Here is a 16,455-nt window from a genome sequence, read left to right as displayed (position 1 = left end):
ATGAGCCTCTATCGTACGTGTTACAAACGTGAGCAGCATGCATGCTGCATCGCGTACACCGCCGGGGCTTGGTCGCATGCATGCATTGTATTCAGCTGGACACGATGCTCTTGGCCATTGGCTCCGCCGGCCTTGCTTGATATGACGACCATGTTTTTAGTTAGTATTTATTTATTTGAAAGGAATTTTTATTTATTTTCAGCCAGGTGCCGAACGAATGAGACCACTTGCTTCTTGTTGTTAGTTTTTTTAGTTAGTTAGTAATATAATTAAGGAGGGAGAGTTCTGGATTGGACGCCGAGTGGCTTACTCACTAGCCCGGCCTGCGTTGTGGTGGATGCAATGCAATGCAACTAGACGTTGAACCATTTACATTGGATTCATGGATCGATCAATTGTATATATAGCTCCAGCAGGTGATAAAAAGTGTGCTATCACTGGACCTAGTCAGCACGGTGCTAGCTAGCAAACGAGAATCAATGCATGATTATATCGCTGCTGGCCGGCGGTTAATTATTAAGACATCATGGCGGTACAACCAATAAACGATCAAAAAATAGTTGTGTTTTTCTTTTATAAATCCTGGCAAAGTTTTATTTGTTTTCACTCACGAGTGTTTGTGTCATATATCGTAGAGAGAGAGAGAGAGAGAGAGAGAGAGAGAGAGAGAGAGAGAGAGAGAGAGAGAGAGAGAGAGATTCCTGCAGCACCAGCGCGGAGGTCTTGCAGCAGATCAAAGCCGAGGTGTAGTGCAGGAACATGATGGCCTGCGGAAGACCTGAGTTATCTATATTTAGTCTAGTTTTTCTAGAGGTCAAGAAGACTTTTATTTATGTAACTAGCATGGTGCTCGTGCATTCCTTCGGGTAATATAGTAGAGACCTACGTAGTACTATCTTAACTTTGTATCGGTTCACTTCATGTACAGTCTGTGTCGTAATTATGTGAGACATTGATTGTTTGTTTTTCGATTGGGATTCCGATTGATTTGTCCTGATTTCGATTAGGGTTCCGATTGACAGATCAAGAAAACATTACTTGCTATAGAAATAGTAGTTCCATCTTAATTGACAAAGTGGAGCTCCCGCAAACTTTTCAAAAAAATACTATTAATTTATTTTTAAAAATAATACTACTTTTAATTAATTAGGAGTGCTTCCTAAATTGGAGGAGTAAACAGGAAAACTTGGTTCATGGCTGTGATTCCCCTCTATTTTTTTTAGGAAGGAAGGACGACTCTCCGTCTGCTGATGCGGAGCTCGTTCCATTTCACGGAATTTTTTATTTTTTATTATTTTTTTTCAATTTATCAAAAATATATACTGAATTTTTTTTTGCAAATTTGTCATCCTGCCGCCAGTTCGTTTGGCGGTAAGGAGCTACCGGCAGTAGGAGCTACCGCCGGATGAACCGGTGGTAGCACGGCCCAGCAGACATACTGCCGGTAGCTCCTTACCGCCGAATGAACTGGCGGTAGGAGGTACCGCCGGGTTTAGCACAGCGATAGCCGTCCTGTACCGCTGTGCAGGCCGAGTAACCTTCCGCCAATTGAATTGGCGATAGGTTTTAGTGCCCTTTGAGTCTATATTATTTTTGTGTTTGGTGGATCTATTATTTTTGTGTTTTTTCTAGTTTAATTACATCTTTTTTCTTTTTTCTTAGCGCTCTTCCGAAAATAATAGCCGTTCGAACGTTCAAAAATATTGAAAGAAGGTGACCGATTTTGCTAGTAGTTGCCCGATTTTCTATTTGTACAGAGTAGTAGTACGATGTTTTTCCAATATCGGATGATACACGATTTTATTAGAAAGGAGAACAAACTCCATAACACCACGAGTACATATGAAAAGCACGGTAGGGAAAACAATACATAGGAAGCGAAAAGAGGCATCCAAAATAAACACTCAACATATTGGCCGGACAGTTACATTACTTATTCAGACAGCACGATTCATCCTAATGAGACGGAGCACTACAACATCCATCATTCACGGCCAGTACCCTTATCGCGTCCCGCCCTGTTTGCTTTCGCGCGCTCGCGGTTGCGCATATCTTCATCCATCTTTTTCAACCACTCCATATATTGCTGATCACGATGAGTGATCCAGGTGTCAATCCACTCATGGAAATGACACCAATGAGTATGCGTGTCATCACCAGCGTACTTTCGTAAACAAGAAACGATTCAAAATTATTAAAAATAACAAAACCACTAGACAAACAAATGTACAAATTAATTTATACCTGTATTGTTGTACCTTTTTTTTTGGACTTCCTCGGTATTCTTGCAACACCAATACCTCTAGCCAAAAGTCTTGTAATCACAAGATATGTTCGGAACACAACGCGTCTGCTAATAGCAATCGGGTGGCTCTACACCTTTCGGCCATACCTTGCAATATGTAATACATCTATTGGGATCGTTAGGAGAGGGTCCTAAATTAGCCTCCATTTCTCGACGGAAAGCTGCCCTGGAGAATGAGGAGCTCATAGCAGTTTGTTTGGGCTAACTGAAAATATATGGAAGCAAATTTGCAAACATGTGCTCTCGTGCACCACATGCTCGCCTTTTATACACGCTAGACTGCCTGCATCGTCCTTTCCAACAGCGAGGGAGTCACGGAGTGTATCATTTTGCATTCACAGTGACCTTTCATGTCAACAGTTGAAGCTCTTTAAGCACAGACATTACCTCTCACTGCTCCACAGTGCTCCACAATTCTGCACTCGCACGCTCCACACCGCTCACTGATCGCACTTTAAACACGGACACGACCTCTCACTGCTCCTGACTTTTGCAATCGCATGGCAGTAAAAACGATCGCCATTAACTGTGGCACACTATTGCACTCTCACGCCATGACAGGCAAAGCAATCAATTAGCGTCGTTTCAACGTCAAGTTATGTCAGTTCACTGTGTAGTCGAATCCAATGCACGATTAAATGAGACTACTGCTCTTTGCACTTTAAAGACTGACGTGACCACTCACAGCTCAACACTGCTGCCCTGTCATTAAACACGGAAATGACCAGTCCCTGCTGCACCCTGCTGACCTCACACAGGACAACAGGAAGGACTGCTAGCATTGTCCTTTGAAACAGCGACGGAGTCATGAGATGCCCTCATGCGCCACACTGCTGCCCTTACAACTTTAACGTCGGAAGGGGCCACTCACTGCTCCACACCGCTGCCAGCAAAAGCGAGCACCATTCACTGCGCAGGACAGACAAGGCATTCAATTAGCGTCCTTTCAACGTCAACTCATAGCAGTTTACTTTATACTCGAATCCAATGCACAATAAAATTAGGCAGGAGCCATAAAGTGATTGATTTCATTAAGATAACGATAACATAGCAACGGATCATTACGTCTGCACTACTATGATAAATGACGCATGATACATTTGCTCTGAACTTGGAACTAAAACAACGAACTATAGTGGCACGTGCAACACGGTAACCATGCCTTAGAGAATTTAAATTGCGTAGATTACATGGTGGTGCTTTACTGAGTGCACCGGGGATATTTCCCCTTCCTAATAGCCTCGGGCCCTGCTTCCTTAGCACGGCGGGCCCTCTCTCGCTTCTTCTCCCTGTCAGCTTCACGTGCCTCCGCCTCCTGACGTTCGACTTCTGCAATCCTCTTCCGGATATCTTTCTGGTCTTTCTTGCGCTTCTCCTCCATCTTTTGCTCGTGCAGCATTCGTTGCCACCTTTCTGCAGCCCACCTTGCTTCGCGTTCAACGTGATCCTTAGCCTCCTGAGATTGCTCGGTGTCTAACCACTACATGAAATCACATAGAGGCGGTGGAGACTTTCCCCAAATCATGTTAGTAATCAGTAACTAGTCAACAATTGCAAAGATCTGGTAGTTTATTTTAGTACCTTAGCTCGGTCGTTGCCGTAACGCTTGGGTGGATCATACTCATAGTTGTCACACATGAAGAACCTCATGCCGAAAGTCGTCTCCCAAGACTGTCGACTGCATGAGCTTGCACAACGAACCGCAAAAGCACATAGGCACCTGGATTCCTTGTGGTACATTTGCTCCACGCTTACTCCAAGGAATATAGGTGGATCCTGAGGAAGACATATTTTTGAGTTGTTTGGTGCTTGCAGTGTGTTGTTGTATGGTTCCATGGTCTGCCTAGTGGCCTTATTTATGGAGGAACTTGGAAGGTCCATGGGCTATGTTCACGGATGTTCCGAAAAGAATGCAGTGAGGTGTCTTGTCACTGGTTCACGGATGTACATGCAGCGAGCATCTCGTCCTATGCATAGCACTGCACCGGTCTATTCGTGATAAAAGCACTGCACACTTCACACAGCTGTGTCCTTTGGCCTGGACGCGTCACATCAGTCAGAAATGGTTCCCCGGCATGCAAACATCATTGATCAAGTGAAGACAATACACAGACGTACTGAACGTTCTACCTCTAGGATAAATCGAGCGGCATAAAGACAGCACACTATCATAAACCTAGCATGGCGTAGGTTTTTTAGATAGTCAGCTCTTATTCGAATATAACAAAAGTTACACCTAGTAGTGCGGCCACCTTGCATATTGTGTGGCTCCTTCGACATAGTAAGCGTCCGTTGTTGGTGGCGGCGGCGGTGTTGGCGGCGGTGGCAGATCCCCATCTTTCTTGTGACACGGACAATTGCAGTATGGATCACTGCAGATTGTCTCCTGTGACACGGCAACATTGTTGTCATCATCTTCCGTGCCGTTGTCACCAATATTCATTTCTAGATCGAAGATACGATTCTGCAGGTACTCAATGTATTCTTGATGTAGATGAATAGGAGCTGGATCCACCCACCTAACGAACCCGCAACCATCCTCATCTGCGGAAGACTGAAACATGTAACCTGGGGTAAGTAATACGAACGAGATGCGACACATGTTACAAACGAAGGTTAGTTAGAGTTACCCATGCTCGCGGACATTTGAAGAAACGACGGCCTCCATCCTCTCCCTCGGTCATCATCTGCACTACACAATCCTCACCATGCATGCATTTTGGCCAAATCCTCTTTGCGATTATCGTATCCTCTCAGAGGTTTTGTGGTAGTGAACTCACTTTTGCTCTGTATCGGAAACTCAAACACTGGTTCTGGATGAATCTCAGGACCAACATGACCCTCCCACACAATAGACGGTCCCTTTCGTAACCCCTTTCCTCTCCCATCACCGAAACCCTTACCACTAGACGACCCCCCCCAGACATAACTACCTAAGCAAGACGCTGCTACCGAAGCGAGTAGCAATGCGTCTGCCACTGCAGATATATATAGGCGGTCATGACACCGCGGCCTCAGCTCAACGGGTACCGGTCATAGTTGTATTGCATGCAGCCTGGTCGTCGTACTGTCAGTGCAATGTCGTATCCCATCGAGCGTACTATCGCATGGATCTAATAGTCGTACTGCCACTGCATCGACCTACTCGTGATTATTGCACTGCCCAACACATCCCATCGCCCGGATCATGTATTGTCTCGGTATCTTCCGATACTATATCTCCCTGCCCTTCATGATCCCCACTCGCTTCAGTACTAAAACTAATCTTCTCGAACGCTTGAACAAACAACACAAGCGGTAAGCCTCGGCTACTACTTATATTGACATAGTTCCTCCAATTTTGCGTCCCTTCAAGTGGCAATAACTCCCAAACACTAGTTTCCTTCGACTAACCACTGCCATGACAGAGATCTCATGTTCATTTCGATTAAGGCCGAAAGCTTTAAATAGCCAATTGGATATTGAAATCCAAGTCCTCTCTCTAGCTCGGGGTACATTTTTTGTGATTGAGCTAAACTCTGACAAATCTACCCCTCCAGAACCATATCTAACTTCTCTTGACCCATAGAACATTTGAAAATACAAATCATCTGACATGCCTGCCAACATTTACGACAATAATTACTCGTCCTTAGAATTTAATCAACGCTAATAAATGTTTCTGCTATTTTAAAATCTATCTTAATTGTTTCTCTAGAATTTCTATTACTGACATATATTCGTAGGTTTTCTATGTAATATAATATCAATTAATAATATTTCTATGAGACTAATATGTCTATTTGAACCCATTAATATTTATATGTAAAATAATATTCGTATGAAAACTAATATTTTCAATTTCATATTCTACAATTTTATATTAAAAACAATTATATCCAAATCACTAATATTTATTAAAACTTTTTCTAAATCTAAAACTATATCCAAATCACTAATATTCCTAGTGCTAATCTTCCAACTATTATTAATAAAACTAGATTTTAAAATTTACCTCAGACGAGTAGGCGCGCACGGTCGTGCGTGCGACCCAAGGTGGCATGCGCCGGCCTGCCAAACCCCGGCGCGCGGGGGCCGGGCGCACGCCGCCGCGCTGCGGCCGGGGGGCGGCCCTGACCAGGCGTGACGCGGGCGGCGGTGCGGGGGAGCGGGCGGGCGGCAGCACTGGAGGAGCCGGCCGGGCATTAAGAGCGGGTGCTTACCGCCGGTTGGTTCGGCGGTGGGTACTTACCGCCGGATGAGCTGGTGGTAAGTGGCTGCTACCGCCGTTTTCAACTGGCGGTAGGTTCCCGACCCACCACGGCCCATCGGTCTGGCCTCCTACCGCCAATTGAACCGGCGAAAGGTTGTCAGGCCGTGGCCCACAGCCCCTACCGCCGGTCCATCTGGCGATAACTCGCTACCGCCGGATGAACTGGCGGCAGGGTGATAAATTTGGAAAAAAAATTGGAATATATTTTTGATAAATCAAAAAAAATAAAAAAAAAATCCATTTAACTGGGCTCATGTTTTTGTCCAGTGCGATGGCCCGATATGACTGCCAGTTCGGCCTCGTTGAAATGATAATTTGAAAAGCCCTGAAAGAAAAACTAATAATTTGAAGAAAAAAAATGGCAGCATCGAGCTTTAGACTCTGTCTGTTATACATACAGAAGAGAGAGAAATTTGAAGACCCCCAATACTTTATTGGCCTGTCTTTTATGGATGGCGACACTGAAGTAGTCAGCTGCCATGCCCAGAGCAAGTGAGAAGGCTTTGGGAGGTCAAGGATTGTGACACTACCCATCAGAGCACGAACGACGAACCATTACACTAATACTAGTACTATACATAGCAGCTGAAGCCAATCATTGGTCAGTAATTATGTCAAAACAAAGCTCGTATAGATAAACAACCATCGACGCCCTAATCAAGGTTGCAGTCAAGATTTAAGAGGGAGGCATGCATTCGGAAGTACAGCGTTTGTTTAGAGTGCTGTCATTTAGAGAGAAAGCATGCATCATCAGGTTGCTACTATTGCGCGCTAGCACGAGACAAAAGGGGCAGAATACTCGATCGGCACGGCGGAGGCAAAAGGCAGCCAGCCCGGTAGCTTTGTGCCGTGCCGACCCCGACAACACCGGACACGAACGAACACGATGATCACAGCGAAGGAACAGGGGACGCGCCACCATCATCGTCGCCATCGCCATCATGAGCAGCACACGACGCAATCATCAACACCTCCGCTGCGGCCTGCCGCTGCGATCGAGCAAAAGGAGTTGGGCAAGATCATGGCTGCCGCCGCCTCGTGCCCGTGCCGACGCCATCGACTGGTGCCTGTCGGCGATCGGCGCACCGGCCCGGCTAGCTGCCGGAGCCGCGCGCACCCAGCTTCTTCGCCGCCTCCACCTTGAGCGACCTGAGGTACCAGACGGCCTCGTCCAGCGCGGCCGGCGCGTCCTTCTGCTTGGCGCCGGGGACGATGCCCTTGAGCGCCCGCATCATCTTCTTGATCCGCGCCTTCTTCTTGCCGCCGGCGCCGGACGAGCACGCCGAGTCCGCGGAGCTCCCGTCGTCCCGTCCGCTGCCCGCGGAGCGCGCCGTGCTCGCCGCGTCGTCCTCCGAGCTCAGGCTCAGCAGCGCGTCAATCTCCTCCGGGTCCTCCTCCGGCCGCACCCGCGAGCATCCGTCGTCGTCTGCGTCCGCGGTGCACGCGCCGGCGCCGCCGTACGACGACTCCGGCGGCGCCCCGAGCTTGCGCGCCAGGGAGGGGTGGAACATGACCCGGCTGTGGGCGCTCGTCTGGTCGAAGACGACGTAGTTCTTGGGGCACGCCTCCGACGGCTCCAGCTCGAGCCCGCCGGGCGGCGCCGGGATGTCGTGCGCCCAACGGCCGGGCGCGGCGAGCGCTTCGTCGTAGGCCGGCGCCGACGGGTACCCGCCGTCGGGGTAGTACCCGCCCGCGGGGGCGTACGCGCCGGCGTCGTAGACGTACCCGCCCACGGCGCCGTAACCGTAGGCGCCGTAGCCGTGGCCTCCCTGCATCGCGTTGACGCCTCCGTTTCAGCTCTGAAGCCGTCTGAACCAAATGAAACGTGCATCAAAACGCGAGCATCCAGATAATGCTAGGACTATAGGAGTGGAACGAATTGCAAGCAGAAAGCGAGGCGACGCGCAACAACACTGATCAGTAATCAGAGCAGCCTCAGACACACGCACAAAAAAAAAGAGAGAGAGAGACACTAATCAGAGCAGGCAATGGCGATGCAACGCAACCAAACCCCAAGTGCGAACTCAGTGCCGTGCCATTCTTGTGCAAGTCTAAGTGCGAATTCAGTGCGCACGATGCGAAGCCAAGCCTAGCCAAGGCGACCTTTTCAAGTGGCAACAGCGCAACAGGATGTGGCTGACTGGCTGGCCTAGCGGCAGAGATGGTACAAGCATTAGCCCCGAACAAGCAGAGCAGAATTGCACTTCAAAAAAAAAAAAGCAGAGCAGAGCAGAATAGAACAGGAGGAGGAGGAGGAGGCGTTACATGCGATGATCGAACCCCCGGCAAGCCAAGCCCCTCTCCTCACCGTGCCGGCGGCGCACGGAGAAGGGGTTGGACTGGAACAAGGCCGTTGCTGAGGCGAGGGGAGCTTGAGCAGCAGCTGTGCGAGCGCAAATGGCGAGCTGAGCTGAGGGAGGAGGAGCATGCACCCGGTTTATAAATGGGCCGCGGTGGTGGTTCTTTTTTTTCTTCCCCACCCACGGGCCTTCTTCTTTTTTCGCCGGCTTCACCGCGACTTCGATTTTTTTTTACCTCCCCGGCCGGGCCGGCGGCTTTCGCTGGTCTCGAGTAGATACAGGGGCGCGGGGATCGAAGGTGATCGATGAGGAAGGGGAAGAGAGGCCGTGCCCGTGCGTGGGCACTCGATTGGGGGTAGTGGGCGCGCGTGCCCCGTGCAGTCGTCGTGTCCCCGGCCGGCTGCTGCGCAAAGGCTCGGCACCCCAGCTCAGCTCACCCCCCCTCGGCGCGGCGGCGGCCACGTGTCGGCCCATCCTGCAGATGGAGGTGGAGGTGGGTCATGCATGGGTGGCCTTCTGCGCGGCGTGCGGGCGTGCCGCCGTGCACCAACGGGTCAGCCACAGGCCACAGCACTACCGCCGCTGAGCCGCAGGAGGCGCTGCCACCAACGGGGCAAATAGGACAAGTGGGGAATCCGATCGATCCTCTGATGGCTGACTAGACTTTACCTGAGCTGGGCAGACCACCGCGAGCTCAGTGGACTGGCCGGCCGGGCCAGCAACAAGGCATCCACTCCCTCCACCATCCTTGTCTTGTGTTGCTCCAGGCATCAAAAGCTCCCGGGCCCTAGCTAGCTAGCTAATCGGCAGCCACGACCAGGCTGATGACTGATGCGGGTGTCCGGAGGTCCCGGGCCCTAGCTAGCTGGTTTTTTTCATGGAAATACTGTAGCACGCTTTGACCGCTAATTTAGAGTATCAAATGAAGTCTAATTACAAAACCACCTCCACAACCCCCCGTGTAAATCGCGAGACGAATTTAATGAGGCCTTTGACCGCGCGAGTAGAGGATGGTTACTGTAGCATCACTGTACCAAATCATCAATTAATTACCGCCACTAGATTCGTCTCGAAAAATTACACACATCCTTGAAAAGATTTTGCAAATAGACTTCATTTAGTACTCCATACAGGTGTTTGTCTTTTTGTGTAAACTTGACAAGACGTTTAACCAAACACAGCCAGAGAGAGATTCTGTGGTGTGCCAGTGCACGCGAGGCTCATGTACTCGAGTCAGCCTGCCCTGCGCACCACAGCCTGCCAGCGCAGCCGCAGGGATGGTCTCATGAGCACAATGGGCATGCCTGCCTGCGTGCCATTGATCCGAACCTCTGACCGCCCTCGAATCGAATCAGGCCCGCCTGACATGTCACTGCCTGGGCGACGATGCGGCGGCGGCGGCTGCACAAGAGCCAAATCCGGCAGACGCCGCGCCGGTCCGGTGGTGGAAAGCCCAAAAGGGCTCCACACCACCCACCCATCCCCCTTGCTTAAAGGCCTCGGCAGGCTCAGCTCCGGGTGTGTTTAGTTCCCACAAAATTTTCAAACTTTCCAAACTTTTCGTCACATCCCCTATCACATCGAAACATTAAATATAGCAAATGACCCATATATAGAGTACTAAATGTAGTTAAATAAAAAAACTAATTGCATAGTTTTGATGTACGTTGCGAGACGAATCTTTTGAGCCTAGTTAGGTCATGGTAGGACAATATTTACCACAAACAAACGAAATATACTACAGTGTGCTACAGTGACCGATGTGACTTTTTCTCCCCACTTTTCACCCCATCTAAACACAGCCTCAAAGGCCGTGCCGTGCCGTGCCGTGTGTGTGCGCCGCGGCCGTCGTCGGAACGGATCAGCCTCGTCGCCGCCGCACAGTCCCCTGCGCCGCGCCCCCCCTAGGCTAGCCAACCCTCTGCCGTGGGCGCCTGCTGGCCGAAGGCCGGAGCATGACCACAGCCGCCGCCGCCGGCAGCCCCCTAGGGCAGCAATAATAAATTAAATTTGGCCGCGTGATGCCGCTGCCGGTGGGGTCCCCGCTAGGCTGCTCTCGGAGGTGTACTTCCATATCGATCCTCTCCTACCCAGCAGCCCTGATCATGGCCGTCAGCGACACCAACATAGTGTACTCGGTTGTACTAGTATTCCTACTCCCTAGCAAGCATAGTCCTACTCCGCAGTAGTACTCACTCTATTCCAAAATATAAGTAATTTTACATTTAGTTAAAATTAAATTTGTTTAACTTTGATCATCAATATTTTTATGAATGGATTACTTTTAATATAAACACTTATATATTATGATAATAGCTTTCACAACGATTCTAGTAATATTTTATAGATCTTTATAAATTATTAGAATTATTTACTAATTATTGTTAAAATTGAATAAATTTGATTTTAACCAACCCAGAACTGCTGGGACGAGGGGAGCAGTAGTTTAGGCGCGGGAGGGTCGTAGCCTAGCGCCCTAGCCTACCTTTCCCTTCACTCAACGACGTATTCTACGTAGTATCCAAACGGAATGTTCGGTTGATTCCGTATCCAATTTTGAATGTACTCCGAGATTCTAGTGCTTTGTTGATCAAAGAGCCAGCCTACTACTGATGGTAGTACTAACTTTTTGAGTGACAGTGAACTTAGTACTAGCAAGAACATGGGGGGCACGTTGGGCCCACATGCCGGGTCATCGGGGACATGATGGCGCCCATCTCTGCTTAGTGGGGCGCATGACAGTCCGCGGGCCATCATCAGCCGCATGCCCCCGGCTGGCTGGCTTCATGAGAATCCAAATTAATCCATCTGGAGCATCTGATTAGACGAACGCTGCCCGGCGCGGCGCGGTGCGGTGGAGGAGGCCATCATCTTGGGGGGGCGACGGCGAGGGCGCGCGCATGCACAGCACTAGGCTGGCCGCGGCGGCGGCCACGGCACCCCTCGAGCCGAGGGCACGCAGGGGCACGCCGGCCGGCCGGGCCATGATCGCCTCGCCGCCATCATGGCGACCTCGCGCCGAGGCAATGCAATGCCGCCCGGGGCCGGCACGCATCGCGGCGGGCGAGCATGCTCTCTGCTCTGGCGGGGTGCATTGCGCTTGCGCTGGCTGTTGCTACTCTCTCTACCAGCTCGATGGAGCACTAGGCATGCTTGCCCGCGGGCGACCGGCGGTCCGGCACGCCGGCGCGCGCGGCGCGTCTGCTGCCTACCAGTCGAGTGGCGCGCGTGCGTAGGGGTGGGTGGGCGCGGTGATGATGGCCGGATCAGAGTAATGTAATCCACCCGGCGCGCGCGGCACAGTACAGTTCACTTCCGGCCGGGCAGGGCAGCAGACCGGCGGGATCGATCTTCTTCGGGCGCCACCAAACGGATGCCCATGATGCTACCATGATCACAGCCTAGGCACCCAGCCGGTTGCTGCGTTGGATACGCGCGTCGTTCGCTGCGCGTATCGCTCCTAGTTTCGTTTTAAATTTTTGGAAAGGAGTAGTAGGAGAGGAGGCTGCACGTTGGGTCTCTCCAAGATCATGATACGACCTTGGAAACCATGGATAGCAAGCACGCACGGGCGGCCCATCATGGCCGCTGTTGACCCGGCCGGGGCCGTCGACGGGCACGACATCTCTGCCGGCATGTACGTACGAGTACACCTTGGATTCTTCTCTGCGCGCTCGAGGCCGTCTCCGATGAATCGATTATGATCCTCCTAGAGACGTGAGTTTTTTTTTTTTGAGAGGGTCCTAATCAAAGACTATCTTTATAGCTCTGTTCTCAAGGCGGTAAGACGGACGCCTAGCAAGGTGGGGCAGCTGGACGCCTAGGCGAGCAAGGCGGGTGACTAGACGAGTAAGGTGCAAATCGGTGGACGCGCATGGACGCCTAGGCGACGCCTTGAGAACAGAACTTTATAGATAAATTATCCATCTTTAAAGCTTACTTTATTTCAATTATCCATGTTCAGCATTTTAATATGATTGACTCAATATTTTTATTAAACAGGTTTAACGTTTGACGATCAAAATTTTAAAATTTTGCAGATGAAATGTTGAAATTAGTAGCACAAAATGTGAAAAACGACCAAGCATATTCTTTTGGGCGAGGTGGGGGCCAGGCGCAGGCAGCGGTGCGGGCAGCGGCGGCGATGTGGGGGCGACCGCAAGCGATCGGCGAGGTGGGAGAGAGGAAGCTAAGATTTGGATGAATCTAAAAATTGCGATTATATGCAGATAATCTTAAATATTGAAATGTGTGGAAGCTAAAATCTTTCAGAAGATGGAAAAGATCGAACTCCAGCACCGGTCAACAAAGTGCCTGTTGTTGGGCCCGTCCAGTCCGTCTAGGGCCGTACACGGTAGCAACGGGCCTGCTGGCCCGGTCCAGCACGAACCAGCGTTCCGCTCGCGCGCGCACAGTCCGCGATAGCCTCAACCTCAAGTTCCTCAACTCAGTAGTCGTTGCCTGGTCTTTTTTATTTCAAAAAGAGAGAGAGAGAGACGCCTGATCTTTTGCAGACAGATGGACCTGTACTTGTTTGTTCATCACTTAAGACATTGCCCATCCTCGTCACTCCCAAGTTGGCAGAAAAGATTTCTTCGAGTTTTCTTGTTGGTGAAAGATCTGACTGAGCAAACAAGGTGCAGTTACAAGGTGTTGCTTCAGACTGCATTACCCCATGTTTGTTTCTTATAAGAAGATTGTTGACACTACTCAAGTTTGCATCGGGAACATGCATCTAATTGCGTACTAAGTAGTACTCGTTCTATCTGAATTCTCGTTCTCGCGTAATGCAGTCTGAAGCATGCAGAGTGGGTAGGTACAGTACAGAAAGCCGGCATCGGAACAACAACGAAAGAAGCCTGTCTGCAGAAGTGGCCGTGCAGCTGGGTAGCGAAGCTAGCTGCTCGACCCGCATGCGCCGAGCTTCTTGACCTCCACCTTGAGGGACTTGAGGTACCGGACGGCCTCGTCCAGCACGGCCGGCGTGTCCATCCGCTCGCTGCCGGGGATGATCCCCTTGAGCGTCCGCACCATCTTCTTCATCCGCTCCTTCTTCTTTTTCTCGCCGCCGCCGGCCTCCTGCTTGCGCCCGCCGCCGCACCCGGACGAGCACGTCGAGTCCGGGGAGGAGCCCCCGCCGCGGCACCCCGGGGTGCGCCCCGTGCTCACCACGTCGTCCTCGTCCTCGCCGTCCTCCGTGCTCATCAGCGCGTCGATCTCGTCCGTGTCCTCCTTCTGCCGAACCGACGCGCCGCCGCCGCCGCCGCCGCTGTTGCCGGCGCAGGCCTGGTCGTAGCCGTACCCGCCGAAATTGCTGGCCAGGGAGGGGTGGAACATGACGCGGCTGCGGTCGTACGTCTGGTCGAAGATGACGTAGTTCCTCGGGCAGGTGTCCGACGGCTGGAACTCCAGCCCCGTCAGCGGCGCCGGGAAGTCGTGCTGCTGCCGCCCGGCGAGCGGGTCCTCGTAGGCAGCCGGCGCCGCGGGGTACAGGTCGCTCGCCGCGTAGTACGCGCCGTACCCGGCCATGTCGCTGCCGTAGCCGCCGGCGCCGTGGCCGTAGCCACCGTGGCCGTAGCCACCGTGGCCGTACCCGGGGTCTCCCTGCATCGGCCGGTGAAGTGCTGCTTCTGCCCGTGCTAGGAAGAGCTTCTGATTGGAATGGGGTCGAACAAGAATTCGAGGGAATTTTGTTGGATGGAGTTGGGAGCTGGCTTTATCTAGTGGTTGAATTCAAAATTGTGTTTGAAGGGGAGTGAGGTGGGGACTGGATTGTTGCTGAATCGATGCCACGAGCTTCAGAAAGCTGGAGGGAAGTATTTGGCCTGCAACAAAGTTAACATTGGAAAACAAATTAGAGTGATATATTTGCAAGAAAGAAAACGCAAATGATACCTTTTCGAACAGAACATTGGTTACAATCTTCTTCTTTTTTTCGTTCTAATAAAGCGTGTTACAGACTTATAATAGGATCACCTTACCAGGTGAGAAGAGTGCTACAGCAATTTGGCAAGGGGCGTAGGCTAGTGCGGGAAGGCGTGAGAGCGAAAGCTAAAGAAACCATGAGTGCATTAGCACTAGTAATTACTGTAGCACGTAGTAGCAATTTGCCAACAACAACAGGACCTGCCTATTGATGGTAGTGATAATGTATGATTCATAACTTTGCAGGCTACTCCTATGCTGGATAACTGGCCGACACATGTAAATTAGCTTATCCTAGGCAGCAGTTCCATCAGGAAGTGCGAGAAAGTAGCAGAACAGAGTTTTTCTCGTAGACGATGAAAGAACAGAGTACTATGTGCAAAAAAACAGAGCAGCAGGAACTACCCTTCCACTACATTTTCAGAATGAAGCAATTTTTTTATCATTTTCAAATTGTATTAGCAGCAATCGAGAGACTGCTTCCCTTGCCGAGGCAGATTAGTATTACTGCTGCAACTTTTGACAAAAAGTTGACGAGTTTCTTGAAAAGTTAGGAACGCGCCGTCTCTTTGACTGCCCAAAGCATTGTCAACACGCTGTCCACTAGTGGACCCGCGAGGCCGCGACCGCTTTCATCGATCCTACTGTATCTCCCCCCTACATACACTAGTCGTAATCGTAACGGACAGCACCAAGAACACAAGTTGGCTGCCCGCCTGCTTATCATTTCCTAGTGCAAATGGACAGGCGACGATACGATTCTTTTAGTATTATCAGATGACATGCTAGCTGAGCAATGTGACGGACGGGAGGAAACCTGAATTGCCGACGCGTTCGTTTGTGTTGGCTAAGGGAGAGGGCGCCACTGACCTGGCAAAGTAGTCTTGCGTCAAACTTGCACTTGCAGGCGCGAGATCACAACAGGGAAGAACACCGTCGCCAGCAGCAGCCGCGCGACCATGCTGCCCTGCTTCCTTGGGCGTCCGCCTGGAATTCTGAAACCAATCAAACGCTCGATCAGCTCGGATGGGATAAACCAGCATGGAACAGAAGAAAGAGCAGCAGCATGGCAGCATGCGGTAGGTGATCAGGGCCAGACATACATAGCAATCAAATCAAGGCTGGACAATCTGAATCGAAGCGACAGCTCCGATGGAGCAGAGCAGCTTGGGCTGGGAAGAGAGCGATGGAACGGACGGACTGGAGCGAGATGGATGAGGATGAGAGGAGGAGGGCAGGAGAGGGGCACAGGGTCCGGTTTTATACAGCGGGCGGAGGAACAGGCCGGCCGGTGCCGGATTGGGCGGATGCTCCCTCCCTCCCTCCCCTCGGATTGCCGGTCGGTCCTGTTGCGCGAGGGAGGGAGGAGGCACTCCTTTTGAGGGAGTGGATGGATGGGGAGTGGCGGGAGCCGAATGAATGAGGTGGCGTGCGCACTCGATGGGTGCGCGTGCCGCTTCCCACCGTGGCCTGATGGCCTCCTGGCCGTGCCGCCCGTGCCCGTGCCCGTGCCCGTGCTCCTCCTCCTCCTCCTCCTCCTCCTCCTGTTCTCAGTGGAGGTGGGCATCGTGGCAGAGCAATCCATCGCAGGCACGCGAGGGCCAAGGCCATCCCATTATGAGGCGCGCGTGGGGGAGCCGAGAGGATTTGGGTGGGTGAAGCTCAAGCCTCCC

The 16,455-nt window shown here is 51.3% G+C and overlaps 2 protein-coding genes across 3 annotated transcripts; both read right to left on the bottom strand.

Moving 5' to 3' along the window:
- Positions 1–7,155: 7,155 nt before the first annotated feature.
- LOC120707255 (transcription factor bHLH144-like) lies at positions 7,156–9,048 on the bottom strand. The gene is made up of 2 exons (XM_039992146.1): positions 8,823–9,048; positions 7,156–8,366 (listed from the first exon to the last, which is right to left on the bottom strand). Exon 2 carries the CDS (start codon positions 8,330–8,332, stop codon positions 7,652–7,654), a length of 681 nt encoding a protein of 226 aa, XP_039848080.1. The 5' UTR covers positions 8,333–8,366; positions 8,823–9,048; the 3' UTR covers positions 7,156–7,651.
- A 4,386-nt stretch (positions 9,049–13,434) lies between these two features.
- Positions 13,435–16,183, bottom strand: LOC120707134 (transcription factor bHLH144-like). 2 transcript variants are annotated; one of them, XM_039992036.1, is made up of 3 exons: positions 15,886–16,183; positions 15,600–15,777; positions 13,435–14,682 (listed from the first exon to the last, which is right to left on the bottom strand). In XM_039992036.1, exon 3 carries the CDS (start codon positions 14,465–14,467, stop codon positions 13,754–13,756), a length of 714 nt encoding a protein of 237 aa, XP_039847970.1. In that variant the 5' UTR covers positions 14,468–14,682; positions 15,600–15,777; positions 15,886–16,183; the 3' UTR covers positions 13,435–13,753. The 2 variants fall into 2 exon arrangements, with proteins under 2 accessions (XP_039847970.1, XP_039847902.1); XM_039991968.1 differs by having other exon boundaries at positions 15,653–15,777; positions 15,886–16,175.
- Between the last annotated feature and the right edge of the window lie 272 nt (positions 16,184–16,455).

The sequence above is a fragment of the Panicum virgatum genome, chromosome 1K, assembly GCF_016808335.1.
Source record: "Panicum virgatum strain AP13 chromosome 1K, P.virgatum_v5, whole genome shotgun sequence".
In the NCBI taxonomy this organism is placed as follows: domain Eukaryota; kingdom Viridiplantae; phylum Streptophyta; class Magnoliopsida; order Poales; family Poaceae; genus Panicum; species Panicum virgatum.
This window is presented reverse-complemented; position numbering and strand designations above follow the sequence as displayed.